This window comes from Phalacrocorax aristotelis, chromosome 19, assembly GCF_949628215.1.
Source record: "Phalacrocorax aristotelis chromosome 19, bGulAri2.1, whole genome shotgun sequence".
Taxonomy (NCBI): Eukaryota; Metazoa; Chordata; class Aves; order Suliformes; family Phalacrocoracidae; genus Phalacrocorax; species Phalacrocorax aristotelis.
The window spans coordinates 8638752-8666234 of record NC_134294.1 but is presented as its reverse complement, the minus strand read 5'-3'; the positions used below and the strand labels follow the sequence as shown (position 1 = coordinate 8666234).

Here is a 27483-nt window from a genome sequence, read left to right as displayed (position 1 = left end):
ATTTTTCATGGAATGCTGTTCATTGCAGTCTAAACCACAGGTTTTAATTTGGAATTTTACTACAGCCAAATAATACTGCTAAAACGTCTCAAAGTAGCGCAGGCACTGCTCTCCCCCAGCTCAACCCTGCAAGCACATTGTTTCAAAACATTCCAGAAAGTTAAATGAGGCTTTTGAGCTTGCCTCTGGAAAATCCAATAAGCTATTCTTACTTCTTGTTTAATGAAAAAAGTAAAGTAAAATTCTAGGCTCTGTCCTACAGGAAGCGGTAATACTCTGGTTGTCTTTGGAGTAGCCACGGTGGCTGTTCCTCATTTGAGCTTGAATTTGTTGATGAAGATTTCTTTTTTAAATTAAGAAAAGCCCGGTGCAGGTTTAAGGGGGAGCTTTCTTTTGGATATCGGCTACGGAAGGACTCACAAGGCCCTTGCTTTTTGGTAGAGGAGCTGGATTTTACCAGCCTGTGCACGCAACCCCGTCCTTGGGCCGGGACTAGCCACCCGCACAAGCCACGAGCCAGAGAGAGCCCGGCCGCGGTGAGAGGCCCGCTGGCCGTGCGTGCGGCTCCGCGCTCCCCTCGCCCCCCGCAGCAGCTGTGGCCGAGCTCCTGCGGGCCGAGGGGTGCGGGGGGGCTCCCGGATGCTGCGGGGGGGCCTGGCCGCCGCTGCCCGCCTCTGATCGCCCGCCGGGCGTATCTCGGGCAAATGGGCGGCTTCGATTTACGGTCAAGGCTCCGCTCGAGTCTCGGCTGCACCCCCGGCCGCCGTGCAGGGAGGTGCCGCAGCAGGTCCTTCGCCTCCGGCGGGTCACGTCGTTCCACGCGTGGGCCCCGGGGCCAGCGCCAGGCTCCGGCCGCTCCGCTGCACCGGGGTTGTGCTGCTGCAGGAGCCGTCCGTCTGTCTGTCCATCGCCCCGCACAGCGTCCCGGCCACCCCTGGGTGCCCAGCGCTGCCCCAGCCGCCTTCCCAAAGCCCGGGATCGGGAAAGCCCGGGATCGGTAAAGCCCGGGATCGGGAAAGCCCACGGAGGCTGCCCGCCCTCCGCGGGGGCGGCGGTCCCCGGGCTGCCCTCCGGCAGCCGCCGCGGCTCCCCCCGAGGGATGCGCCGTGCGGGGGGGGTGCGGGGCGCCCCCGGGCTTGGCTTTACCTGCGGGGGCGGGCCCGCCGGCAGCGCCTCTCCGCCGCGCAGCGCCGCGCATCCCCGCGCCGCAGCTCCGCGCATCCCCGCCGCGCTTCCCCTCGCTTTTGGGCTCGCCCGCGGTTTCCTCCCGGCTCCTGCAGCTCGGCACCGTCCCGCCTCCAGCGCCCTGCGGTTCTCCGCGTCTTGCGGGGCTGTGGGTTCTCGCTTCGCCGTCCGCGTGAACGCCCCGAAGCTTTCCGTCATGGGGCAGCAGCAGAGGCGCCTCTGGATGCTGCTGTGGTGCTTCGGCTTCTGGGCTGGCATCCCAGGTACCGCGGGCAACCACTACCACTACCTCTGGAGGAACTGCTACCCCTGTTACCTGGGGCGTGCGGGCTATGGAGCCGGCCACGCCGAGCTGAGGCCAGGTACGTACCCGGGCTCGGTGTCTTTCGCCGGGGCTCCCTGTGAGCCCCAGAGGTTTGGCTGCTGCTGCGGAGGCAGGTACTGAGCTGCCAGGTGGGGGGTCCCAGGCTGGCAGCAGCCGAAGTCACAAACTGGCGACCTGGCTGTACATCTGCCTGCGTTCGTGTCGCCACTTGGCGTTGTTGGAGGCACGGTCTGCCTCGGGCGGGCTTGTTATTCGGAAAAGTCACTGCTGGCAGAGGGAGAAAGAAACAAGGGTTTCTTTCCATCGGTCACTGTGCAGCTATGTGGCTTGGTGAAAGATAGTTACTGTGCAATATGCCTTTAAAAAAAAAATGTATGCGTTTTGTTAGGGTATGTTGATTAGTTTTTTCCTCCCTTCCAATGGATCTCACCCCGGTCCAGGGCAATAAATGAAATACGATATTGTTTTATCATGAAAAAAAATCCGCCTTGCTCTCTGTGAGACTATCTGACTTTGTCCGGGTTGCATGAGTATTGCATAGCGGAGTCTTGCGAAGGACAGAGCTCAGTATTATTCGGTGTCATTTTACATGTAAGGGGAACGCTGTGGCAGCAGCGACCGGAGCGGGAGCTGGGGGGGACACGGGCTGTACCTGCAGATGCAGCCAGAGGAGCTGCCTCTCACAGGTCACCTCGCTGAAGCGTTTGCACTGACCGGTGTCTGTTAGAAGCTAAGTCCCCACAAGGGCGCCTCGAGCCTGTTGCTGCGTGGGTCGTGCTTGGCCAGGCAGGCTTCCCATCGAGCAGGTGGAGGGGATGGAGTCGCTTCGAACTCCCGTTGCACACGTGCAGCGCCTGCTGTCGATGGGACCCCAGCGTTTTGTCATCCCTTCGTAAAGTCAACAGCATTAACAGACTGTGTCTGCTCATCATAGATGTTGATTCCAGCACAGGAGAAGGTAAATGACCGCCTGCCGGGGTTCCGTTTCCCGACCGGTAAGGAGCCAAATACGCAGGTCGTCCCTGCCATCCATAGATTTACTTTTGGTTGTTTTATGAGACTTGCGCTTCCTGCTGCGCTGTGTCAGGCACTGCAAGGAGGCAACAAACACTTTTTTTGCTGCTTTCCAGTACCTTTTGTTGAACGTATATGTGCACTGGCTTATGTGTGATGGTAGATGGGGACGTTGAGCGAGGTGCGAGGTCTGCGAGTGCACGCACACACAGAGACCTGTTTCTCCTTTGTGCGTTCAGCTGACTTAGCGGCAGATAAAGTTTGTGGTTGCCTGAAGATTTAGGAAATAATGGAGAATATGTGAAGTTCACTAAAGACTTTGGATGCTTGTGAGTAATGTAGACATCAAGGAATGCATTATCTCATCATGAGATAATCCTAATAAATAAGTGCCCTAAGCAGTTGGTTATAAAAGTGATATCAGGATATTTGTGAGATGTGCCAGACCTCTGGAAAAGGGGTGAATTGCTGTTTTGTTATTTATAGATCAGATGTTTGTCTCACACTCAGCTCGGATTTGCTGTTTCCATCCAACTACGTTAGCTCATACGACTTCTCCAAGACAAGCTTCCGAGATCCAGCTTTGTGTCTGGAACATAAACCTCCAGCCTTCCCTTCCCTACTGCATAATTCACCTGATCCCCATCCTGCTTATCGCAGTTCCACAGACAGGTAGCTCCGTGCACGCTCGTGGGTCTATCCTGACTCGCCTGTGAAGTATCTTTCAGTCTGCAGGGCTGAGGTGTTTTTTTCAAGTTTGGGAAGAATGTAGTTTAAAGCTTCAACTGGAAAAGCAAAGCACCTTCACCCAGCTCTTTCGGCTCTTCTTCCCAAGCGCTCTGAACCTGGGGGGAAAAAGCAACGCATCTACTGAAAAGTGTGTGATCTCTGTGGCCCCTTTTCCAGGAGCCTGGTTTTTCAATTTTCAGAAAAGGGTGAATAGCTGGACATCTGCCAGCCAAACTCTGTCACACATCTTTCTTCCAAGAAGTTATGTCCAATATTCTTACATGGTTTATAAAGTAGGTGCAGATTACAAAATAAACCAAACCCAGTCCAACCCACCACAGCCTTCAGGCCCACCCCACTGAGAACAGCAAAAAAAAAACCCCAAGAAAAAATAGCCTTCTCTCTTTCCATCTCTGAGAATGAGTAAATTTTTGACATGTTGCAGCATGAAATACCTTTCCTCTGAATGGTACCTTTGACAGACTGAGCGGATGGAGGGGCGAAGAAGAGACCCGTGGTTCTCTCCTTGGGCAGGACAAGCCTTTTCTGTGCACGTCGCTGACATGCACCTAGCAGGGCGCCGGAGTTTCGGCCTCGAACCTTCCAGGAGCACTCGGAGCTGCTCTTTTCCCTGCGCTGCCACAGGTGCTGTCTGGAACTTGCTCTGTGGGTGTTGATACAAGAAACAAGATAATTTTCCAGGGAACTTAATTTTTGGCTTTGAATGCAAGTAGGTCCTCAGGAGACGTGGCCTGAGGCGAGGTGCTGGGGGGAAGTTCCCTGAAGACGTGCCCCCCTGCTCCGCAGCCCCTCGGCTGCGTCGTGCAGGTTGGTCCCCCAGGGTATGCGGGAGCAGTCGGACGGCAGGTGCTGTGCGGTAGGAAGCTGGTGTAACGCCTGCAGCCAGTAAGGCAGGGGAGGCAATCACAGACGCTCATTCTAAACTTGATATTACTGTGGTTCTGGTTGGTGATTTTTCCTTTGCTGCTTGAGCTTCTTCTCAACAGGTAATAGCAGTTGTTCTCTTGATTGTATGATTGGTACGGTACCATGCACTGGTTTACCTGAAGTGCCCTCCTGGTTGCCAGCCCAGGCACTGCACGCTTCTACGCAGCCCTGTTTCTGTCCTCAGCCAGCTGCAGAAGCAAAGCAAGCACAACCAACGGCTGTATATGTGCTTCATCGGCAGTTTTATTGTATGAACGGGGAATGAAGAGGTGTTTTGTGTAATAGCAGTGTACATTTCATTGAGGTCTGGAGTGCCTTAAAATGCCTCCTGTGTACAAACAGTGCTCCGTCGGATCCCTGCGTTAGTGTAGAGTGGCTAATTGCAATGCTGTGTATGATGTCCTTACCCAGCTAACCTTTACAGGAGAGATCATTGTGCTCTGCTGGGGGCTTGCATGAAATTGTCACAGTGAAGTAGACCCAGTACCTTGATATTCTCTCCGCGATTCTCTAAGGTATGTCAGAAAACAGCATAAAGCATAGCTGGTTGCTTTTTTTTTTTTGATTATATGGTTTCCATTAGCTCCCTCAATAGCGATCTGCATTTCCATCAGTCGGTGCCGTTGCCAGGTACGTGTCTGTGTTTACCTCTGTGCAGTTAGCTTCCAGGGAAGCTTCCAGGGTCAGCACAGGGACCAAGCCGACGTGCCTCTGCACAGGTACGTCTTCTAGTCAAAATGACACCCTGTACGGAGAAGTGGAGTAGAACAAAGCTACGAAAGCAGCTTTGAGTGGGAGAGTGCAACAGCAAGTCAAGAGCAGGCTGCCTGCTTGTTGTTACGTGCACCTCTGCTCCACTCTGAGTAATACCTAATTATCAGCACCATCCAGAGACAGAAATGTGAGCACAAACGAGAGCTGGGCGACTCTCCCAGCTGCTGTGCTTGAAGGCAGAAAAAGGTGAGCTGAGGACAAAAAAGCAAGCGACTGAGGCGAAACAGCTCCCTGATACATTTTCACTTCATCAGATTATTGTAAAACCAATGCATCTGTTACTGAAGTGCTTTTGGAAACTGCTGCTGTTGAGGATGGCACAAGTAGCTTGGGAAAGCTCTGGGCATCTCCTGTCTGTCTAGGAGAGGCTGCGGCAGAAGAAACGCCAGCCCGAATTGCGCCGGAGCTCTTTAAGAGCCTTCAAGGCTTTCCCAAATGCCTGTTTTACAACAAGATGAAAACTGAGAGTGTTAGTGGCATTTTGACCACCCAAAATGACCTTTCTTCTTGCCTTATGTGAGTCACTTGGATTCTAAGCCAAGACCAGCCTGAGGCAGGTACTGTTCTTCCTCGTCCAGGAGGAGAGAAAGGCTTCCAGGCTAGCAGAGGGGGGATAAGGCATCGTCCTGTCCCGTGTCTTCCTTGCACTGTTGGACCTTGCCATTGCTGAGTCCTGTCTGCACGGTCTACAAGGGGACCATGGAATAACAGGGCCTCTGATGTCTCCAGGTTATTCATGCTAGGGGCTCTGTGATATATGCGAGAGACCAAGTGATGCGTAGGGGTTTTTCCTTCTAACACATCCCAGCACTGTTCTGCACCCTGAGTTTCTAATCCGTGTCTGCAGTGTGGGGCAGCAGCGGTAACGCTGCGCTGCTCTACCCAGGAGCACTCAGCTTCGGCCATCCAGCGTGCCGCTCTGTTGGTTTGTCTCCTTCCCGTCTCTCCACTTCTTAAAATTGCTGAATTAGCTTCAACAAACTGGTACCGGAAAGATAAAGTCGCTAAATCCCACACATGCTCATCTTGATGGATTTTAATTAACCTTTTCCCTGTAGCTCTGCTCTGTAATCCAGGCTAATTGCCACAGGGATTAAAGCCTGGCACTGCTGCTCGGCCAGATAGATAGAGCGAACCTCAGCAGCGTATCTACTGCCTGGCTTCCAGCTGGGATCCATCTCCTCCTCCTCAGCCTTCCAGAGGAGATAAACAGCCTCTGTACCAAATATTTAGTAATTTGCAGAGCTGCTGTTGCCACTTTCTTTCCCCTGACATGGAGTTCTTGTTTGAGATAAACCCTAGTATTTCTTCATGGAGACCTGTGCATGGTCAGGGACAGCTCTCTCCTCATGCCCTCCGCTTTTTTATGGTCTTGTGTTTGTCTTCCCTACATTTGATCACAGCATTATCCCTGTTGGTCCATGTAGCCGGTATCTGAGGTCTGATGGATCGTTTCTGTTTAGGGAGGAGGCTGACGAGAGCATCAGCTGCTTCTCGGGTGAACCCTGTGCCCTTGCAGAAGAGGACATGAACTCCAGTTTCCTCACACAGCGGGGGAGTTTCCCTACCCAATAAGCCAAGTCCCGCTCCCAAGCTCGCGCTGCATTTCGTTTTTCTGTCTACCTTGGTGGGCTTCAGCCGGTATCCTCTGCCCTATCCGTGCCGGCACAGCGGAGTGCCCAGGCACGTGGGCTCAGCAGGCTCCCTCCCAGTGGGGCTCTGGGTTGCTCAGTGTCAGCTACCCTCCTGCTCAGAGAAGCCTGTATGCTTCTAATTTTCTTTCTTTGGCATATTAATTTCAACCAGATTTTGTCAGCTCTCCAATAGCTCAGCGTGCCACAAACCACATCTCTCAAAGCGTCACGTAGATTTTCAGGTCTTTGTACTGCCAAGATGTGCACCACGGCAACGTGACCCTTTGCTGGGATGCTCTGTCCTGGCCCTGGGAGTAGGCTCCTGCTGCCTCCTGGTTTATATTCCCGGGTGAATCACTCGCTAGAGAGCCTTGTGCATGCCTGGACAGTTTGGAGATGCTGCTGCCGCTGCTGGGGGTGGCCAGTAGACCTGACCCTCCCCGTCCCCAGGGCCAATGCATCACCCTTCTATCACAGGTCCCACTGGGAAACACAGCTCTTGCCTTTTTCCTCTCTCCGTACTCTGCTGTCTGTGGCAGGGTGCAGTAGAGCAGTCCTGGGCTGCAGGACGGACCCTGGGGCTTGGGCATGGCCAGGCAAGGGGTACCTGGGGCGTCCGGTGGAGCCACAACAACTCCCGTTCCCCAGCATCAGCCGCTGCTGCCACTAGGTCAGGGCAGAGTGATCCTCTCGGATCCAGAGCAGGCCCTGACACACCATCATTGCGGTTCCTTCTTTTTAGCGATGTGTTTCTCATCAAACCAGAAAAAGCCCTGCTATTTCACACAGCTGTGGGCACGCTCTCGCTCCTCTCCCCCTCTGTGCGCGTTCGCGCAGCTGCTGCAGCAGTCGCAGCCCATGACTTTCTGCAGTCTGAGGGCCAAAAGCAACTGGTCTCCACCAGAAGATGCCACCTCCCTCCATCAGAGAGCCAGGCAGCAGGTAGAGCATCCACCCAGGAGGTGCCTCTTCCCTCTGTGTGCTCATACCAGAGTGTGAATTTGGCTTGGCAACTTGCACAGTTGCGTTACTTCCAAAGACACAAACCTAAGATTTCTTGAGGGGTGGCACCACTGCCCTCCTGTCGGGGGTGCAAAGGATGGCAGGTTTTATTTTGGTCCCACCATTGTGTAGTGTACATCCAAAACTCTCTCTGTTACTGCTGAAGGAGTTAAGCGAGGCTCCAGAAGGAGACACGGGACATGGCAGGTCCGTGGGCAGCGTGCACGGTGAAGGTGACGGGCGTTTCTGCAGCGGGGGCGTGAGGAAGGCCTGGCAGCTTTCCCAGGCCAAGGTGGGATGGGGCAGAGGGGGGCTTGGGGTGGGGACAGCCCTCTGTAATTACAGAGATTTAGAGGGTGAAAAATACCAAAGGGAAAGAAGAGACATTTAGAGAGGAGATGGATAATTGCTGAATCTGAGTAATGGGGTGAAAGGAAAAAGTTTATTCAACATATCACTAACTTTTTTGGACGGTAAATTCTCTACGGTTTCAGATTAGAGATGAAGGGAAGCAGTGGAATGGTCATGTAAATTTGGACCAAAAAATTTTATTACTCTATAAAATCTTCCTAAATGCCAGTTTTCCTGTTCTGGAGCTGAACAGAGCCAATTCTGTGTATTAATAGATTATTTAGCCCATAGAGATATTAAAAAAAAAAAAAAAAAAAAACCAAGAAGGAGACGCAGCAGAAATGCAAAGCATGAAGTGGGGCCCGGCTCTGCCCTGCCGGGAAGCCGTGCCAGGCTCCCGCGAGCTCGCCGGGAGACGCCGTGTCCGTTGCTCACCGCGCTGGCCGGCTGGGCGCGGGGTGGCCGCGCTTCCCCCGCCCAGGGCAGGACGTCGCTTTTCCTCTGGCCCTGGGCAGCTGCGGGAGGACCCGTGCCTTTCCCTGGTGCCGAGGGCAGGAGTGCCATCCTCCTCCCAGTGAGCGGCAGCCCTTGCGCAGTCTCCTTCGGGGGTGTCAGACCTCAACGCCCACGTTCCAGCTCTGTGGGGACGCTGGGGAGCTGCGGGGCTCGGAGGCTGCCAGCAGCCGTTAGAGGAAGGGCGCGGGAGGACGCACGCTCGGCGCAGTGCGTGCACCAGGGACCCTAGGGCCCTGTAGCATCCAAATTGTGTAACGCCATCGCAAAGGAAGGTTATTTAATTTGAGCTAGGCTCCTCTGACAGCATCTCAGATCCATGCCACAGCATTTTTTCCCCCTTGAAAGGCTGGTTTGGATTTGGGTTACTCTTCAGAGAGCATCACTTAAAGCTTATGTTTCACCTCAAAAATCTATTCATTTCCCTTTCTGTAAAAATTAAGTCTCCTGGAAAAAACAAGAAGAAAATACCAAAACCTTCTAAAATGCCCAGAGAAGGAATCTACAGTCCACTGAACAAGCAACCGTCTGGCATTACAGGAATTATGATTTTCCGCGGGGTTAATGCAGGCTGCAGCTACAACGGGGAGCTTTGGAGAATGAGCCTTGTCCGGCCGTTAGAGCAGGACGTCAGAAAAGTCAGGCCTGGATTCGCCGGACGTCGCCAGGACGGGGAGGGCAGAGGGCCACTGTCACATGCTCTGAGCCTTAGGTTTGAACCGTGCAAGCAGTGAGAAGCCACCTCGTGAGAAGCATTCAGAGGAACCAAACGTGTTTATTATTACTGCGTGGCTCAGAAACACTGAGTGAAACAAGCATCGCCGTTCCCGCTTACCTCCCTGCTTCTTCCCTGACCCAGTCCGTTTGCTTGCTGCTGGCAGATGTTGTTGGCAATTAATCGGATGCCAATTAATGTAAGAATTTAGCCCTGGCTTCATCAAGATTGTATTTTTCCTTTTCCTCTGGTTTTCGATGCACTTGGCCGTCCCCAGCGAGAGCCGTAGCTGCAGCCGGGTAAGAGCAAGCTAGCAGAGCAAACGGGGAGCTGGCGGCGCTTCGGGCAGGGGAGCGGATCGCAGGCGCTGGGCAAGGGTGAGGCTCGAGCAGGTTTTTGTGCCGCTGGCTTGCAAAAACACAGTCGGGGGCAACGCCCTGCTGCGATTCATTGAAGAAATATTTCTTTATGTTATTAGTAACAGCCATTGATGAAACAGCGCTGGTTCACTGCTGGTTCACTAAAAGATTGGACTAGATGATCCCTGAGGTCCCTTTCAACCTGGGATTCTGTGATTCACTGCTCAGCTTGGCTCTGGATCGTCCCGCTGCTTGCGTGGCCGTGGCTGTGCCGGCGGGCTCTGCCCTCCGGTCCTCCCCGCTGCATAGCACCAGGCGAGCCATCGGGGAGGGTGCAGGGCCCCGTGCAGCATCAGGAGCGCCCTTCCCACGCCGACTGCCGTCCTGTGCACGGGAATCCTACCAACCGCCGAGCCCGGCGCACCGGAGTTCTGCTCCGGCTCTCATCGGTTTAACCTTCCCATCGTGTCCTGCTCTAAAAGCTCTGGGGAGTGTCAGTGGGCACTGGGAGGCTCTGGCTGAATAAAGGGGGTGGATTTGACAGCTTTACCAAGGCGCGTGCCGTGATAGCAGGCAGAATCTACGATGTGAAAAGAAGTCGCGTGTTGTCAGGAGCTTTGTGCACGTGGCATAAAGTCTTCAGTTCTGAATATGCACACTTTGTTTGTGGCATTTGCCACAAACGAGTTGAAATCCTGTTTAACAGCACAGAGCTCAAAGTGCTGTGTCCTCAATCAAGTGTCTCGATTATGGTTTAGCTTCATAGCTAATCGGTGGTAACAGCTTTTTGTAGTACTTGAAGTGCCCTAAATAAACCCAAACAATGCATGCCCTTATCCAGAACACCCACCGTGACTGCCCAGACCTGCTGTTTCTGAGCCACGTGCGCTGCTTTGGTCAGTCGTCACCCCTGCCCTGACACTTCATTTATTTTGAACTATGTGTGTTTCAGTGAAATTGTTTAGGAGTGTTGCCTGTGGACCAAAGCTGCCGGATGGTCAGAGCTCTGTGTCGAGTACTTGGCAGCCTCGAGAGATTTTTCTCCTCATCACCCGCCTCACAGGCGAGGCCGTGGGCTGGGGTTTCTGCACCTGGGCTGCCCAGACCGCAGCAGCCTGGGAAGGTCTGGCCAGCGAGCCCCCGTGCAGAGCTGCGTCCCACGGCACCTCCATGCTTGGGGACTTAGCCTGCTGATCCATCAGGATCTTCCGTGGCAGGTGTAATGGGTAACAGCAACGCTGTGTAACAGCAGAGAGTAGTTGTGCATGCTGAAGACGTCTTCGCAAATGCAGAACATGTATGGAAACACTAATGGACCCAAAGCTAATGAAGTTTTCTCTCTGTGAAAAAAAGGAATTGCTGGTTGGCTTTTTTGCTGTTAGCGTGAATGTGATCTGGCTCCCCCCTCTGACTAGAGATCCCTGGCCCTTTCCAGTCTGAAAGGTAGCGTACGTGTATACGCGTACATGCACACACAAATAGCAGGAGTTAAGGAACTGTACAGCTATATCCACAAACATCTCTGTTATTTCTAATTCCAGCCATCTGAAGGAGCCGTATGCCTCAGAAACCTGAAATTGCCTTTGACAAGCTTCTGATATACATCTTAGTTACCACTGTGTAGCTGGGCACTCCAGACATTTTTACATTTCTTCTCAGTTCTGAAAGTTATTCCCAGTGCTTGAAGGCAATTGAAGGTCTGTGAAACAGGAATGAATCTCCCTTTCTGTAACACATGGCCGTCTACTGCCCTGATGGTGTAGCTTTGATAACAAAACATACATAGCAGGATTTTTTTACCAAGAACTCATGGGCCGGTTCCCATTTCAGCTCTTGAACGATCGCTCAGCACTTGGCAGATGAATTTTCTGGCTCAAGGACTGTCTTTTGTTCGAGGGCCTGCCGTTTTACCCAGAGAAATGGACATGCATGGTTTTGTTGGCCAAGTAGAGTCCTTGTTGCAGGAGCGGCTGCCTCAGTTCTCTCGGGCTTGCCCTGGTCGCGGCGCTGGGAGGAGAGGGCTGGAGTCACAGTCTCACCATTTGTAGTCTGCCTTTTGTATTTGGGGGCCCAGTTGGACTTCATCACGTTCTTAAGTATCATTAAGAACAAATCCTTGCTAGTCATACAACTGGTCTGTTGTAATAACTTTCTCGAGGTGTTTTCTTTCTTGTCTCCAATGATGCATAGCAATTCTGAGCACAGCTTAGCACCAGATACCCCAGATTTTGCTGCATTTCAGCGGCAACTCAAGCGAGTTCCAGGCATAAATGGTGTGAAATGTGTTAAACGCTTTGCGAAGTGCTGAGATGAGGAGCATGACAGTAAACCTCTCACCTTTGGCACATGGCTGAGCTCAGTGGAAGCCAGCTTCTCTGCTGCAGGGGGGTGAGGTTGGCTCAGCACGATGAGAAGACCTGCTGCTGCGGCACCGAGGCGTTGAACCTTGCGGCTCCGTATCGCTCCCCCTCACGTCAGGCCGTAACGTTAGCTGTTCACTCTCACCATTCCTGTATGTAAGTAACAAACGGCCTAGCCCAGCCTATTTGCAACACATAAAGAGAAAGGAAGTGTAAAATTTTAATAAATCCATAATCTTAGTGCAAATGGGAAGAGTGACCATTGCAAGGTGAACAACGTGAAGGATGGTTTATGCCGAGTGACAAATAAGATGCTTTTTTCCCTTGGTTACACGCTTGTCCTTGAAATTTCTTAAACAGCTTGACTGAATGTAATGAAATGGCAATCTTGTTCCCTCTGCATTTGCTGCTCAGATCTGGAGTCAGTCAACAGAGGATAAATAATCCTGACTTCAGATGCCATCATGCCCACTCCTCTGAATTCTGTTTTCCCTCCTCCCTTTTCTTTTGCAGACATCGACGAGTGCCAGGTCCACAATGGGGGCTGCCAGCAGAGATGCGTGAACACCCTCGGCTCTTATTATTGTGAGTGCAAGGCAGGCTTTCGCCTGCACACGGATGGCAGGACCTGCATTGGTAAGTCACAGTTCTAAATCTCTTGAGGATTTCTAACTCTCCACCGCCCTGTTTGCACCTGTACGTGCGTGGCACTGGACGCTAAATGCTTGCATTGGCTTACCCGCTCACATCCGCCCTCCGTGCAGGGAATCCGAGATGATGACGATGGTTGCCCGTTCCTTTGTTTCTCAGGATCCTGGTCACCTTCCCTAACATGTTTCTATTGCTGGGTTCATAACATTTGTTGTTATTCCGTGTGGAGATGTAGACTTTAGACTTTTTTGCAGTTCCTTAGTTTATTCTGGTTCAGGAGCAGTAACGTCCAGTGCTTTGGTGCTTCAGCTTTTGGTACAGGGTGTGTCAGATGCGGCATTTTCAGAAAACAAACATAAACTAGGTTATGAAAAGGTTCAAGTCAGTCTTCATGTTCACCTCAACTATTCCCTGGTCCGCGTGGTAGGCACTAGGCGTGGCAGGCGAGTGAAAATAAGCACGGCTGTGTGTGGAACCGTGGCCATAATAACGTTGAAACTCTCTTCCCTGGGATGTTGGTCACGCGTCCACTTGGATGGTGCGTGTCCAGACATTACGATTCAGATGCCAGGTCTGGCTTGCAGCTGATTTCTGGGCCAATTTCTTGAAATATTGTTGTTTGCCTGCCCCAAACTAGAGGCTCAGAGACACCAAGGTGGAGCTTGGAGTTTGCCTTCCAGCATCTGCTGCTGCTGTTGTTTTTACTGAACCACTTATCCCTCACAGCTTCATTTGACACATTTTTCCATTTTTTTTGAGGGATATTTTCACACAAGTGGAAAGAATTCCTGAGCGATGGTATTACAAAGGCCGTTTGCTGGTTTTATTCAGAATATAGTCACGTTCCAGAGTTTGCTAAAAACAACTGTGTGAGCATTCCTGTTGGGAATGGTGATGTGAGCAGAAAAATAGCCATCTAAGGAAGTGGTACCCACCCTGCCCAGAGCAGCACAAACCGCACGTCCTTCTGCAGCTGCCCCCACGATGTGACAGCACTCTCACGAGCGCAGCAAGACGTACGCTTAAGGCCAGTTCACTGAGTGCCCTATATTTTGCTGGAAAAATCCAGAAGCAAAAGGATTGGAAATAAAGAAAAAAGCCAATCGTTCCCAGCCCACTGCTCTAGCACGTAAACTTGTGTTCATGGCTACGCACTGCTACTGTTTGCATGTAAGTGTGCGTGCGGTCTGTCAGCTAATAATTATCTTTATAATATGTAGTTCCCCTTTTTTGTGGTGTAGAGCGATTCTGCCGCCTCTGCCTCATAGCATAAAACATGAGCCAGCCGTTGGGAGGCTCTGGTGTTCTCAGCAGGGTTGGCTCCAGAAGGTGAAACAGTTTCTAGAGAAAGTATGAAAGGGATCACTGTAGGGAGGCATCTCTTGTTTAAAAGCAATTTCCATCCTTTGCTTTTGTTCTTCAGACTTACCTGCTGGTGTGGCAGCGACGCGCAGAGCATTTCTGCTGGGATCGGGCGGGCAGGGCTTCCCCGCTCCACGCGCCTTGCGCTGAGCACCACGAACCTGCTTTGCATTAAAATTCTGAGCAAGTATTTGCCATAATGCGCACAGTGTTGGAATTCATCTGCCAAAATTAAGGGCTCTGTATTCATGAAACCTGATCTACTATGGGAGTAACTCGGGCAGTTTCTGGAAGCTCTGGGGAGTGGAGCTGGCAGGATCTGCTGTTAGTTCAGCGGTGCCTGTACCCCTGTGATCCACAAAGTACACGGCAAAGTCGATGCAGACCAGGCAGGGCGAGTAAAAACTCTCGCCACCTAATTGTCCAGTACTGTTTCTAAAATAACAACGGAGCGGCCCTAAAAATCTGGCTTTCTCACTTCAGGACTGGTGGCTTGTGTTCTTTACGCTTTTGTGACATATATACACACGTGTGTATGTATATCACGCCTTCATAATAGCTCTGTACTAACTTATTAAGCCAGTTGTGCAGCAGGGTGGAAGTGAACTTGTTTTTCTTCTAAAAGCTCAGAACAGAGCCCAGACTTAGCGGTTACTCCCCTGCTGGCGTTAATGGCTGCCCCCTCTGCACCCACAGCCACAAGGTTGCCTTGCGCCACGGGTGCCCTCGTGCCACAACTGCCCCATTTGATGCCCATTTCCTCGCGCTGGGCACATTTCTGCCCCTATGGCTCCTACGTGGTGGTTCCTGGTGCCGGAGCCCAGCAGCTGTCCTCCCTGCGGCCGCTGGCAGCAGGGCAGCGCTCAGCACAGCGGCTCCGCGTGACGTGGTTTGAGTTTGCACAACTCCGAGCTGTGTAAATACAGGCTGTTTGTGCCCATGGAACAAGCCCACCCCACAAAAGAGCCCAGGCAAAGGAAGCCCCTCGGCTGGTGACACTGGGGAGGCCACCGAGGGGCTGCTCTCGCCCCGGGTTTGGGCGTTGCAGCGGGATGCGCTCTCCTCTCGGTTGCCTTTGCCAACGCTCGGACGGCGAGCCCATGAGCCCGGCAGCGGCGCGTGGTCTGGCTGGGCGGCTTTCCGTGGGTCACTGCGTGGCGTGCTCACTTTCTGTGGCCTTTTCATGAGTACATACAAGCAGTTCTTTCCCTTAGTGCTCGGTCTACATAAATATTTACACTGCAAAGTCAGAGGCTTTGCTCCGACTTGATCTTGGCGATCACACGGTTTTTATTAAGCCAGCATTCCTGACAAGAGTTACCAGGCAGCAATCGCGGGGCGCGGGCAGCGTGCAGGCAGCGGCGGCAAAGGCAGGAGGCCTCACTCGCCACGGCCTCCCTTCTCGCTTCAGTTCTTGTGTTCCAGGAGCGCTTTCCCAGCACCGCTGGGGAAGAAGAAAGGATTTCCCTCGCTAAATGCCGAGCGTGAGGCCGGCTGTAACAGGAAGGTAGAGCAACACGGCTGAGTGGTGCAAAGCAGCGTGAGCACCCGTCAAAGCCATGGCTGTGTTGGGGGGACCCGTAATAGGGTCTTCCCGGGAGCAGAGCAGCTCTTTGGTGCCTTGGAGGCTGAGCAACTGCTGCAGGGAAAGGAGGCGCGATAGCCTCTCTTTGTGGGAACGATTAGATAGTTGGGCTTCCACCCGGTAATGAACTGCTTTACAGTCGCGTTGGTCGGTGCCTACAGAGGTGGGTTGGGGGGTATAGCAAAGCTGGAGCTGTAGCACAGTGCCGAGTGGGTCAGGGTGGGTGTCCTTGCCTCGGCAACTAACCTTTGGTGCAAAGAAGCCGAGTGGAGATGTTGCGCTGCCGGCAGCTGCTTTTTCGGGCTGGAGGTAGCAAGAGGTGGTGGGTTTTTGCTCAGGAAGTCCTGGGCCATGTTTCTTCACTCCTGTGAAGTTTCAGGCACTGACTTGACTTCAGCCAAGATTTTTTTTTCCCCCTGCGTGGCTCTGTGGGATTAGGTCAACTGATAAAAGCTGTGTTTCTCTTCAAGTCAGGATATCCCCTGATTTTGCTGGACAGATAACATTCAGTGCTGCTGAAGGAGAAAAAAAAAATTGCCACTAAATAAAAGGAATCAGATAGGAATAGAGAGAACTGGTGACAGCGAGACTCTCCCATCCATTCCCCTCCGCTCCAGAACTGCTCTGCCCTTCAAGGCAGGGGAAGTCGCTGCTGGTGAGCTGAGCCTGGGCTTGCACCTTAGAGCTGGGTCAAGCATGGAGATGGGCTTTAGGAAGCTGCTGGCAGCCCCAGTGAGCAGCAGTGCAGGCCAGAAAGCATTTTGGAGACAGAAAAAGACTATTGCCCTGAAGTTTCTAGTTAAGGTCTGTAAAACCATGGATCTAATTCTTTAAATGCCTTCCAATCACCGCAAAACCCACAAAGGCTTCAATTAATCAGCAGCGCTGCCTGAAGCGGGGAGCTCCAGAATTCCCCTGCGGAGGCTGGTGGCTGTTAACCCCAGGAGTGCAGGACTGGGCGAGGAGCGGGTGGACTCAGGGTGATCGGTCCTTTTCCACCCTCTGGCTGAACCATTATTCCAAGCTCGGGATGGAAAGTCAAAGCCTGTTTTATTCTTGAAGACGTCAAAGAATTGGAAACCAGATAAAATCTGTTTTTGGTACTTTCTCTTGTTGGCTTTGCACCCTGGGTAGTTTTTCGCCCCTTTGCGCTTAGTGTTGCAGATGATAAAGCAAGGCACAATGCAGGGAAAAATCAGCAAAAGCTTTCAGAAGTTACTTGGGTGCCTCTAAAAGCAATTTCTTACGAAGCGTACTGCAGTTCTGGATAAAGAGCTGTTTAGATTAGCAATTGTCTTTTGTAGGATTGAAAGAAATATTTTGCCTTAAAAAGCATTTTTCTTTGAGGGTGTTGGAAGCTTATACAGCACAAGCAGAGCCTGGCTCTGTGCACAGTCCAACAGGGGAATCTTAAATCTCATTTTTGACGTTGCCTGGAGAATCAAGGACAGTCAATGACAGCAGAGTCTTGGTGTCCCCAGGCTCACACCTCAAGATCCCTTCCTTTGCTGAAGCTATGCGGTTGAGTCTCCATCCCTGGAGGTATTTAAAAGAAGGGTAGACATGATGCTTGAGGACATGGTTTAGTGGAGGATTTGGCAGTGACAGGTTAGCGGTTGGACTCGATGATCTTAAGGGTCTTTTCCAACCTTAACGATTCTATGATTCTGTGATTCTACGCCTGCCCCATCGATCATCATGGCAGCAAGGGGCTCCAAAAGCCTCGCAGTGATTCCTGCGGTGCAGGAGTGGAATAAAAGCTTGTGGCCAAGGCCGAGCTTTCGGCGTGAGGCTGTGGTGGGAGAAGGCTGGGGCGTCAGGAGCCTGCTGTGGGCTGCACCCCGGAGATGCGCCCAGGCGACCGAAGAGGCTGAGGCAGCTCTCTGGGGTTCACTTGTCGCTGGAACCGCTCTGGTGGCTGTGGCTCAGGAGAGCACAAAAAAGTGACTTAAAGCCACCTCCCTGTGTCCTGCTCTGTGTCTCGCAGCAACCTCAACCATTGCTGGTGCTTTGGGTAATCCGCAGCTCAGTTGTGCAGGGTTCTGTTATTCCGGCTTTGTTGCTCAAATATAGCAAGCCACTGATGATTTTACTACGGAAGGGAGGGAGAAAAAGAGCAGACATTTCTATTGAAAGTGAAACAGAACAAAAAGAGTCACTGGACGTCCTGAAATTACCTCTTTTCTTTATCAGAACCACATGGGCAGGAGGCAGGAAGCTGACATCTTCAGGTCCTTCTCCACTGTTTCAGCAGAGGGATGAAATCCAGTCCAAGGCAAAGAATTTAATCTGAGCCAATTGCTTTTGTTGGCCTGCAGAGTAGAGGGATGGTCTGTATTAACACACAACATGTTTCTGGAAATAGTCTGAGGTTAGAATAAATCAGTTTGGGATTACATGATGTATCCCTATTTATATTAAGAGTACTTCAAATGAAGAAATCTCAAATACAGCAGCGATTTTTATAGTGAACAGAAGGACTATGCCGTAAAGGTTTGTGCGGGCTTGAACTGCGTGTGCAGAGGGTAATCCTCCGTATGTACTTTGTAGAGGTTTTCAAATCGCATGCGTTGTAGGGACAACTTGCACGTTTTAGAAAATTTGCCCCTTCCTTCGTCCAGTGGGGCGTTTCCCAGCCGTTTCTCAGAATCGATGGTGGTGTGTGACACTGCAAAAGGGACCGTCACGCTCAATCCTAGTTGCAGCTGCTTATGGTTACTTTTAAGCTCACTGCTTCTGATGGCAGATTACTCGGTTCTGAGGGAAAGGTGGCACGGATGGGAAAGAGGAGAAGTCAGGGTGGAGAGGCCCGAGTAAAGCCAAGTGAGGTGTTACCAGCACCTCGCTGCAGTGCAAGGGTTGCAGCCCAGGTTCGCCAGGCGGCTACACAGAGGGGCACCGGCAGCGCTGCCGAGCCAGCCTCTGCGTGGTGCGTTGGGGACAACCGGGAGAGACACAGAGGGAGCGACCGGCCATGCTGCGAAGCCGCTGACGGCCCCTGGGCTGAGCGAGGGGCAGCGCTCGGCTCCCAGGAGGCTGCGCTGTGGCCGCGGGGGCTGAGTTCAGCTCTTCCCAGATCGTAAGGGTCAGCTGGAGCGTGCGGAGCTCGGGTAGCTCAGTTATCAAATCGACTCCTGTGGTCAGCTGCTCCTTCGCTGCCCCGCTTGCCGCGTGCAACCGGTAGTAACAACGTCCTTTTCATCCCCTTTTAGCTGTTTCCCGGGCCCGAGAGGATCAGAAGCTAGGAGCTAGCGTCTTTCAGCAGCACTGCACTCCCTTCAGACAGAGGGGATGGAAGCAACGTCCCTCTTGCAGATGATGAAATACCATCTGGGGAAAATCTGTCTGAACTTTAATTACAAAAATCTGTGTGATGAACAAGATGACACTGGATTTGGCAATATTGTCACAGAAATGTTAAGCTAGGAGAAGCATCTGGGAATGGAAATATTTTTAGAGTGGTTCTGTAAACAGGGGAAAAAAAAAAGCAGTAATTAAAACAAGGCCAGCAGTGAGGGCTGCTGGCTGTTACCCTGCGAGAAGCCAGCTAAGGAGACCCAGAATTAGAAGACCCTTGCTTTGATGGAAAGGGACCCCAAACAACTTTAACATGTTTCATTTTTGTTTGTCTTATTATTCTTGATTCTCAAATTTAATTAGTTCTTTTCTTAGCAAAGCTGCGGCGCGGCGCGAGCACCCCCCAGTCGGTGGCTCTGCAGGGTGCGATTGCTTTGCTCGCTACACTGCCCCTGCCACGGGTGCTGTATAGCTTGTGAGCTCCCTATAGGCAGTGATGCCGTCCGCTTCGTCCCTGTGCATAAGTCTCTTGATGGAGAAGGACTTCTGCTTCCCATTACTCGTAGTGGTCTGGAACGCACCCGCGATGGCTGAGACTGCGGCGTGTGCCGGCCCCTTCGTCATCGTGTGCAGTCGCAGGAAGGGGAGGCTTGGATGGGGGTCTTGAAGAGTACATTTGCTAGCAAATAAGCTAAAAGAAAGGCAAGAGGAAGGAAAATGCTCTGCAACACCCCTGTGCTCTCCTTGCTTCACCACATACATTCTCTTGGCGGTCCGCAAACAGCGCCGGGTAAGGCCTGCATGAGTCATTTTAGCACTTGGTTGTGCTTAAACACCTTGGCCAAGGAGGACCCGCTGGAACAGGAACGCCCGTCCTTTTAGTTGGTGCCTGTACCCTGCTTGAGCCGCTCGCGGTGGCCGAGCGTTGCCACGTCCCGTGCGTCGAGTGCGTGGTTTCCTCCGCCGTTCAGGAGCAGTTTTTGCCACTGCAGAGCTCCAGCGGCCCCGGCTGCCGCGGGGCGCGGGGCGGGTGTCTCGGCTCAGCGCAACCCAGGCAGACGTGTTGATCTTCTTGGGTGTAGAAGTAACGCTTTTGGAAAGTCTGCTGTAGCCAACCTCGCGGGATTTCTGTCTGCTTGGATTTTGTATGATAAAGAACAACCTGGACTTTACTTTTTCCCACTCTGAAAAGTTGTCCTTTAGAGGTATGCAAGGAGGGCAGTTATCAGGACTGCAAGTTCATACAAATAACTGCATACTGAGAGGTTATTTTAGACGTAAAATGTGTTGGCCTGTTATACGTTGGCCCAGTACTTTTCCCATATGAAGGAATGTTTTGGCAGGCATTAGAATTGTTTTACTTCTTTTTAAAAAAAACCCACTCCAACAAGCACATTATTTATGGGTATTTTTGAATATATGTTATTAAACACTTTAATATATCAGAATATTTTAAAATGACCACCCATCTCTGCTAAATCTTGAGTACTGTAACTCTGACCCATAACTTTTCAGGAACGTTGAGTATTTCTGTTGTTTCCTTCCAAATGGATTAAAGGAAACGATGTCAGCACAACTAACATAAACTGATAGTTCTTGCTCCAGCCATATGTTGTGTACTTAGACCTTATTAAGTCACTTTTATTGCCCCAGATGCTGTTTAGTTAATTAGAGGCATACAGTGGGAAGTTAGTTTTTAAAAGTTTGAAACGAGAGAGCTCCTCAGCTTTGAGTCAAGGCATAATTTTTGCGGGGAAAAATGTTTGCAGGAAAAGAAATGTGAATTGTCTTTTATTTTCCTCCTGTGCCCAATATACGAGAGGCTTAATTAAGTTACTTCCAGTACTTTGCCTATAGAAAACACTCTTCTGAGTACTCGGACTAGGCGCTGGCCCGCCCGCCCGTTGCAACGCGTCGGTGCCCGAGGCCAGCCATCGCAGGCGAGCTGCTGTTCATCTGCGCCCCGGGATTCGGAGTCCTCAGTAAGGGTTTTACTAGCATATGCTTTCCAGGCTCACCCCGCTAGCAAAACGTAGCTCAAATTTCTCCTGGATACAAGGTCAGTGGTCCCGGATAGCTGCAGCCTAGTAAAAATAAGCAGGGAAACTCTCCCCACTTGCTGCTTGCAAGGTGCACGCATCGCTGGTTAAACATAGTGCTTTTGTTGCTTACCCTGCAGAGAAGTCTGGGCTTATAAGAGCAGGGGGGTGGGGGAAGGCTATTTTAAGGCTGATTAATGATAGCAAGCTTGTAAAGAGAAGATAATCCACATGTTCGGTCATAAGATCTGTTTTCTGCCGTAGCCTAGGCAAAACCTTCTGTTTTCTGACTGTTTGAAATCCTTTGGGCAGGAAAGTGCCTTGCGCAAGGCCACACAGAAACACTGTGGCACGGCCAGGAACACCAGTCGGGAATCTCAATTCCCAGTCCCGCCTGCACTTAGGATGAAACCCCAGCTCCCGCCAGCGCATCCCCATGCGCTCCGGCTCGGCAGCGCTGCTGGTTGCAGCACCAGTTACTCGCACTGGGGGCGAGGACACGCGTCCTAACGGTCATGTAGAAACCTCCTAGTCAAAGCACCGAGCCGGGGGTTGTTTCACCCCATCGAAGTACGGACGTGCAGGAGGCATCTTAAAACATTTTTCCTTAACTATTCCCAGAAGAACTGATGGCACCTGCTGGGCCTTGTCCTTTCTAATTGGTGTCTTTTGCACAGCGTGGAGCCAGAAACTTAATTTTCCATATCGTTTTGTTACAGGAAAACCTTAATACACCTGAGTACAACTTTCTGAGCTGTCATTAGGCTGACCTAGCTGTGGCATTGCACCTGCAGTAACTGTCTTTGAACAAAATTACAACAATTTCAGCAGTAAGGCAGTGCGAGAAGCCTGCCCGCTGACACAGGACCCTTCAGAGAGGGGCGATGCTCGTTAGGAAGCATGCCGGTTGCCATCTTCCCTCCCGTGTCACACTGCAGGGGACTAGCCCAGACCCCCACGTCCTGGCCTTGCCTCCCAGGAGAGCTGCTGGGAACTCTTGTTGTAGACAAGAGCGATTTTAAGCTGCTCCCTGACATTGTTGAGCCAAGCTTACCTTTAAAGAGAAGGGCGCCCATCTCGAGGGGGCCTGGCTCAGCGGTGGGCGGCCTCCCTCGTGCGCTGCATACAGAACAGGCGTTCATAACTGAGCTTATGAAGTTTGCCACAAACGTCTCGCTTTAGCCCCAATTCTAAATTCTCATTAGCAGCGCTCTGCGTGAGCACGTGCCATTTGCCCTGGTCCCGTGCGAGAGGCTCACCCAGGCGCCGTTATTTTCGTGATGCACGTTCTGTCCCTTTGCCTCGTAGCTGTGAACACGTGCGCCCTGAACAACGGCGGCTGCGAACACGACTGCGTGCAGGTGACGCTGGCACAGCACCGGTGCCAGTGCCGGCACAACTACCAGCTGCGGGAAGACGGCAAACGCTGCGTCTGTGAGTCCCCGCAAGCGCGCACGGGAAGCTGGGGAGGCAGAGCTTTGCGTCGGCCTTTTATCAGATGTCAAATAGATCAGACCGGGGAATTCCTCTCCAGTAAAAACTCTGCACGTTATATTGTCATGGACATATTCTGCAGCTTAGTCTGAAAGGCAAGGAAGAGCTGAAGGAGTGTAGCCAACAAAAATGAAACTGTATGAAGGCACACACTTCGGAGAAAGGGAAGGAACAGCAGCATGTCGCAGCGGGACGGGATCTTCTCCCTCTGCTTGCAGACAGCTTTCTGGCTGACCTGCTCCTGGCTGCAGGAGGGAGAGAAGCTGAAGGGGATATAGAGCAGAAGTTTAATCTCCTCATTCATAGCAGTTGGCATTCAAGAAGTAAGAGGAGGGAAGTCTTTAGCTGCAAAGTCGCTAAGGAAAAGGAACAACTGGTGTACTGAAAATGCAGCGGTCGGTAGGGTTTTGTAGCATGTGCCCAGGTCCCGGAGCAGGTCAGAGATTGGCAAACCCCTCAAACTGAAACAAATTTGCCTAGTGCTTGCTCTGTCATCTCTGTAGAGGGACGTGCCTGTGCCAAGCTTCTGCAGGAAAGGTTTTATTCAGATTAGTGCCTGCCTTTTGCAGGATCTCTCACCGTGTAAATCCTCCTGCCTGGGTGGAGCGGTAAACAGTAGCAGAGACTTTCTGTCTGGTGGAGAAGAGTCTTTCACAGATTGCAGACATTTTTGCTAGGCATAACTGCTTGATGCTCTGTTTCCCATTAGCATAATGCCAATAAGAGCTAGGATTAGTATGAAATAATCCTGCCTGTTCTGCTTTGACCTGCAGTGAGGAACCCCTGCACCGACAGGAACGGGGGCTGCATGCACCGCTGCCACAACCACCGTGGAACAGCCCGCTGCGAGTGCCACCCTGGCTACCGGCTGGCGCCTGACAATAAGGCCTGTGAAGGTAAGCTCCTACAGCAAGGCTGTCACAGAGAACAGCCGCCATGTCTCACAGGGTGAAGTAGTGCTCAGCTGCAGTAATTATCAGTGTTTGTGAATTTAATGGAGGGATGCACAAGCCTTCCAGAGGGGTGGCACGAAAGCGCTCGGTTGACATATGTCCAAAAGCCCTGCTTGAGTTGCCTGGAAAAACACTCGACTTTCATGTGATCCAATTTCCTAGGAAGTTTTATGGTAATTCTGAACTCTTAACCATTTCTTTATTGGTCTGGACCCCCGCAAAGGATTCAGGGTGCAAGAAAGCAATGACAAACTTGAAGATAGTAACAGTTGTCCCTTGGGAAGAATGTTAGTGCTCAAACTGCTTTGATTACTGATTGCTCATCTCTTGCAGACGTGAATGAATGTCTGACCGGACTGGCCATGTGTGCACACCAGTGCCTCAACACTCGCGGCTCCTTTAAGTGTGCCTGTAACCCAGGCTACGAGCTGGGGGCAGACAGCAAGCAATGCTACCGTGAGTACTGCATGCAGACCCCCAGCTCAGCTGGGGACGGGAGGCGGGCTTGCTTCTGCAGGGAAGTGTTTATACCCTATCCTCTGTGAATTGGTGGGGCTGAGTCATAGCAGGCTTTTTTTGAAGAATTTCACAAGCAGGTTTGGGCTGTTTACTCTCCCACCAAGATAAAAAAACTTTGATCTTTGAAGTTACCATGAAACTACTTTTGCTGGTTTAGGCAATTTATTTGGAGCCAAATGGCTCCAAATAGGCCCAAGTTCTGCTCTTGGGGACTTTGTTGGATGAGTTCAGTCAGCTGCAGATGTGTAACTGAAGAAGGAATTGAGCTAGTGAAGTGATCACATCTGCTCCCATCAAGAAAAGAAATAAACACTACTCTGCAAGACTGAGCCAGATTGTCCGTACATCTCTGTTCAGCTCATACACAGCAGCAGGGACAGGCCAAAGCAGAGCTATCAGCATTTAGCACTAGCGGCCCCCTTTCAGACCCAAGCCCCCATGGCAGTCCCAGTGCTGGCAGCTGGTGTTACTGGAAGCTGTGATGCTCCACCTGTGCAGCTCTTGCTGGGAGCCTGCCAAGGGTATGAGGGTAAGGCTTTGCAGACCGTAAATGGATCTTGAAAGGCAAACTGACAGCAATGTGAGGAACTAGACTGATGACACACTATTCAAGAGCCTAAGCAAGTACACACCTTTCTTCCTAGGAACACGGAGTAGGAAGCCAGGTCTATGCCCAATAAATCTTAGCTACCTCCTCAACTAGCGCTGTGCCTATGCAGCAGGGAAGATTACCCTTTATGGCCTCAGCTAACTGGCGCACAGGTGACAAAACACTGGTGTTATTGCTGTTCAAGTCCTGGTTTTCCAGGTAAGCCCCTGGTCAAGAGATGCCAGCCCTGGGGGGTCACTGTTGACAGCAGGGACAGCAGAAGCACAAGCCCCCGTCGCGTTCCGGTGTGGCTCCTCCAGCTGTGACTCTTTGCCATAACCATTGACAACACCTCTCCTTTGGGGCCAACTATAGAATTAACTAGCCTTCTAGTATAAAAAGTGTTTCTCCCTGCCCCTTCTAGCACATTTCTTTTACACAGAACCCTGGCTGTTCTTGCATTAATGAGAAAAGGAAAGACAGAGGGACTATGTTCATGTTGTGAAATCTGGAAGATAGTCTTCCACCATGGCACTGCTCTTGGTTTTGACGCACACAGATCCATTGGGAAGCACCAAGCTCCCCTTCTTTCCTCCTCCTTGGGTCTGAACACACTAAAAACCCAAAAAGTGTTCTTGAAGGCAGAAATTGTTTCCCTGAGCTTCAGGACTGAGTCAAAGCTTCATGGTACAAGTTCCTTTTAGTTTAAGAAAGCTTAATTAACTAGACTGAAGTTTACATAAACTTTGCCAAGCTAAGAAGATATATGGCTGCTATTGATGTTTGCGCCTACCATTTTTGACATGTCAGAAACCAACATTTCTAGCTGTAGGCATCTGGATGTTCCCACAGTTAGCTGTATTCTGCTGCTCCCATTTCTAGCTGGCATCAGAACAGCTCCGTACTTACGAGGACCGAGCCAACTTTTGGTTGGCAGCACATACTGCAGCTTGTCAGGAACAGGAGCAGTTTCGTCTATGGTCTGGTTCATCTCAGAGATTGTCCAGAGCCTGCTCCACAGCCTGTCCCTAAGAGGCTACATGGGGTGTTGCCTGGGATCCATTGGTTTATTTTTATACATCCCTTCCCAGCCCAGCGGTGGCCTTTGTGCAGAACTATTTTCATCCTTTCCCCACTGCAGATCACTCTTCTGCTCAGCAGGGCTGTGCACACAAAAGCGCACACGCGGGGAGCTCAGCTGGCAGCTGCCGTGTGGGCGCCTGCTCGAGCGCAGCACCGAGGGAGTACAGCCATGCAGCGCACGCGGCAGGATCCTAACGGGTGTGCCTTTTCCAGGGATAGAAATGGAGATCGTGAACAGCTGCGAAGCCAACAATGGTGGCTGTTCCCATATGTGCCACCACACCAGCTCTGGCCCAGTCTGTACCTGTAATTTTGGCTATCGGCTTGAAGAGGACCAGAAGACGTGCACTGGTAAGGCAAGGGAAAGGTACACGTCTTGTTTTTACAAGCACTTCTCAGGTAATGACGAGGATCTCTCTATGTTAGTGCTATGTGTTTATGCAGAACAAACAGGTTAACGAGGCTAGAAACAGATGCAAAATAAAAGGAAATTAGCTATTGCTCTACTTGAAGACATCCTCACACCTCCACTCAGACCTACTTGGACAGCAGACATTGGCTCCAGAACTAGTTAGATTTTCCCTGCTGAAACTGATCTAAGGCAGCATTGGCAGATACAGACGCACATCTCGGATGCCTGTAAGCCTACGTCGAGAAGGGATGTTACTCAGAATGTACCATCTTGCCTGTTATCTCAAAGGAAGCAGCAGTGTAATTCGAGTGAGTGAGTGATGTGGGTGAGTCACTAGCTGCAAGCCAAGTGTGCTTCAGCCCCATCCGGCTCTATAAAGCATGTGTTAATGGACAGGTGAGGGTGAGATGCACCTCAAGCTCTGTAAATGCTATGAAGTGGAGGCATGCTCTTTATATTGCATTACTCTGAGCCCCTTGCAGCAAATAACAGTCACAAACCCACCGTGGTGCTCACTAGCCAGACGCTTCCCGCACCGGTGTGTTGGGCTGTGGTTTACTCCTGCGCTCATGATGGGGCCGTGGCTCCGACTTGCACAGCGAGGCTGGGTGGGTGTTTCTATCCTTCAGGGGCTCCAAAGCTGTAGGAAGTCCTGGTGCCCTTCCTGCAGGTTAGTTGGAGTGTCTGTGCCTCGGTGCATTGAGGCACTTGCACCTAAAGACTTCTCTTTCCATAAAACCAGCAAATAGGTGGTTGCTAACAAAGGGAACAGTGTTTAGGGATGCAAAACAGTACTTACGTATTTCCGCATGGTGTAGAATTGTGGTTCGCATTACTCAGGAAATAATTCTTGAATTTGTTTCTTCTTTGTCCAGTACCACCTTCTCCCTGCCGTTCTCGGGGAGCCTGTCTGTCAGGACATCTGTTAGGAACAGATATTCTCCTTCACAGGCTGCCACAGGCACCCACAGTTACTTGTGCGAAGGGGAGGGATTCCTCTGCCAGAGGAGAGGAACCCAAAAGCCCCAGGACGTTTTCTTTCCTCTGTGGCTCTGAGGAAGCTGTAGGAGCTGTTTCCATACAATATCATGACATGGGAAGCAAAAAAGCCAGGCCCTGAACTGAAGTCTACTCTGAAAGATCATTCCTTTGCATACTGCAAAGCCCAGGACACTTTCTGTAGCCCAGCAGTGCTATTTGTTTTCCTACCAGACACCCCCTTGGTCCAGCCTCCTCTGGTGGTAGGGGGATGCTTCACAAGCCCCACTACTACATCGGCACCACGGTAATTCCACTTCATAGTGGAAAATGAAGGTCCCATTCAAGGGGCTTGAACCTGAAAGGTGCAGGAGCTCTGCTTTCTCTGGGTTATCCAGGTCCACCCTGCAGAGACCTCACTCTGAGACCCTCTGAAGGAACCATGCCGTTCTTGCCCGTCTCTGTACTCGACATCAGTACTTGTAACGGGGTAAATCCAAAAGCAAGACTCAGCGTTATGGTTGGAATCACCCCCTATTTGTAAGCACACAAAACCTTTAAGACCAATCTTGAACCGAAAACCACGGTTAACTTCCCACAGGCCTCTAGGAT

The 27483-nt window shown here is 51.5% G+C and overlaps 1 protein-coding gene across 8 annotated transcripts in view; it reads left to right on the top strand.

Annotated features, from left to right (window-relative positions):
- The window catches only part of MEGF6 (multiple EGF like domains 6), a 109249-nt gene that overhangs the window by 56689 nt on the left and 25077 nt on the right, over positions 1-27483 (top strand). For 7 of the 8 annotated variants that reach the window (XM_075114012.1, XM_075114013.1, XM_075114009.1 and 4 more), the window contains 5 exons: positions 12423-12545; positions 22152-22277; positions 23111-23233; positions 23624-23746; positions 25695-25832. In XM_075114012.1, coding sequence (XP_074970113.1) covers positions 12423-12545; positions 22152-22277; positions 23111-23233; positions 23624-23746; positions 25695-25832 — 633 coding nt within the window. Of the gene's footprint in view, positions 1-1073; positions 1548-12422; positions 12546-22151; positions 22278-23110; positions 23234-23623; positions 23747-25694; positions 25833-27483 lie in introns of those variants that run through there. The other variant, XM_075114010.1, reaches the window with a different exon arrangement.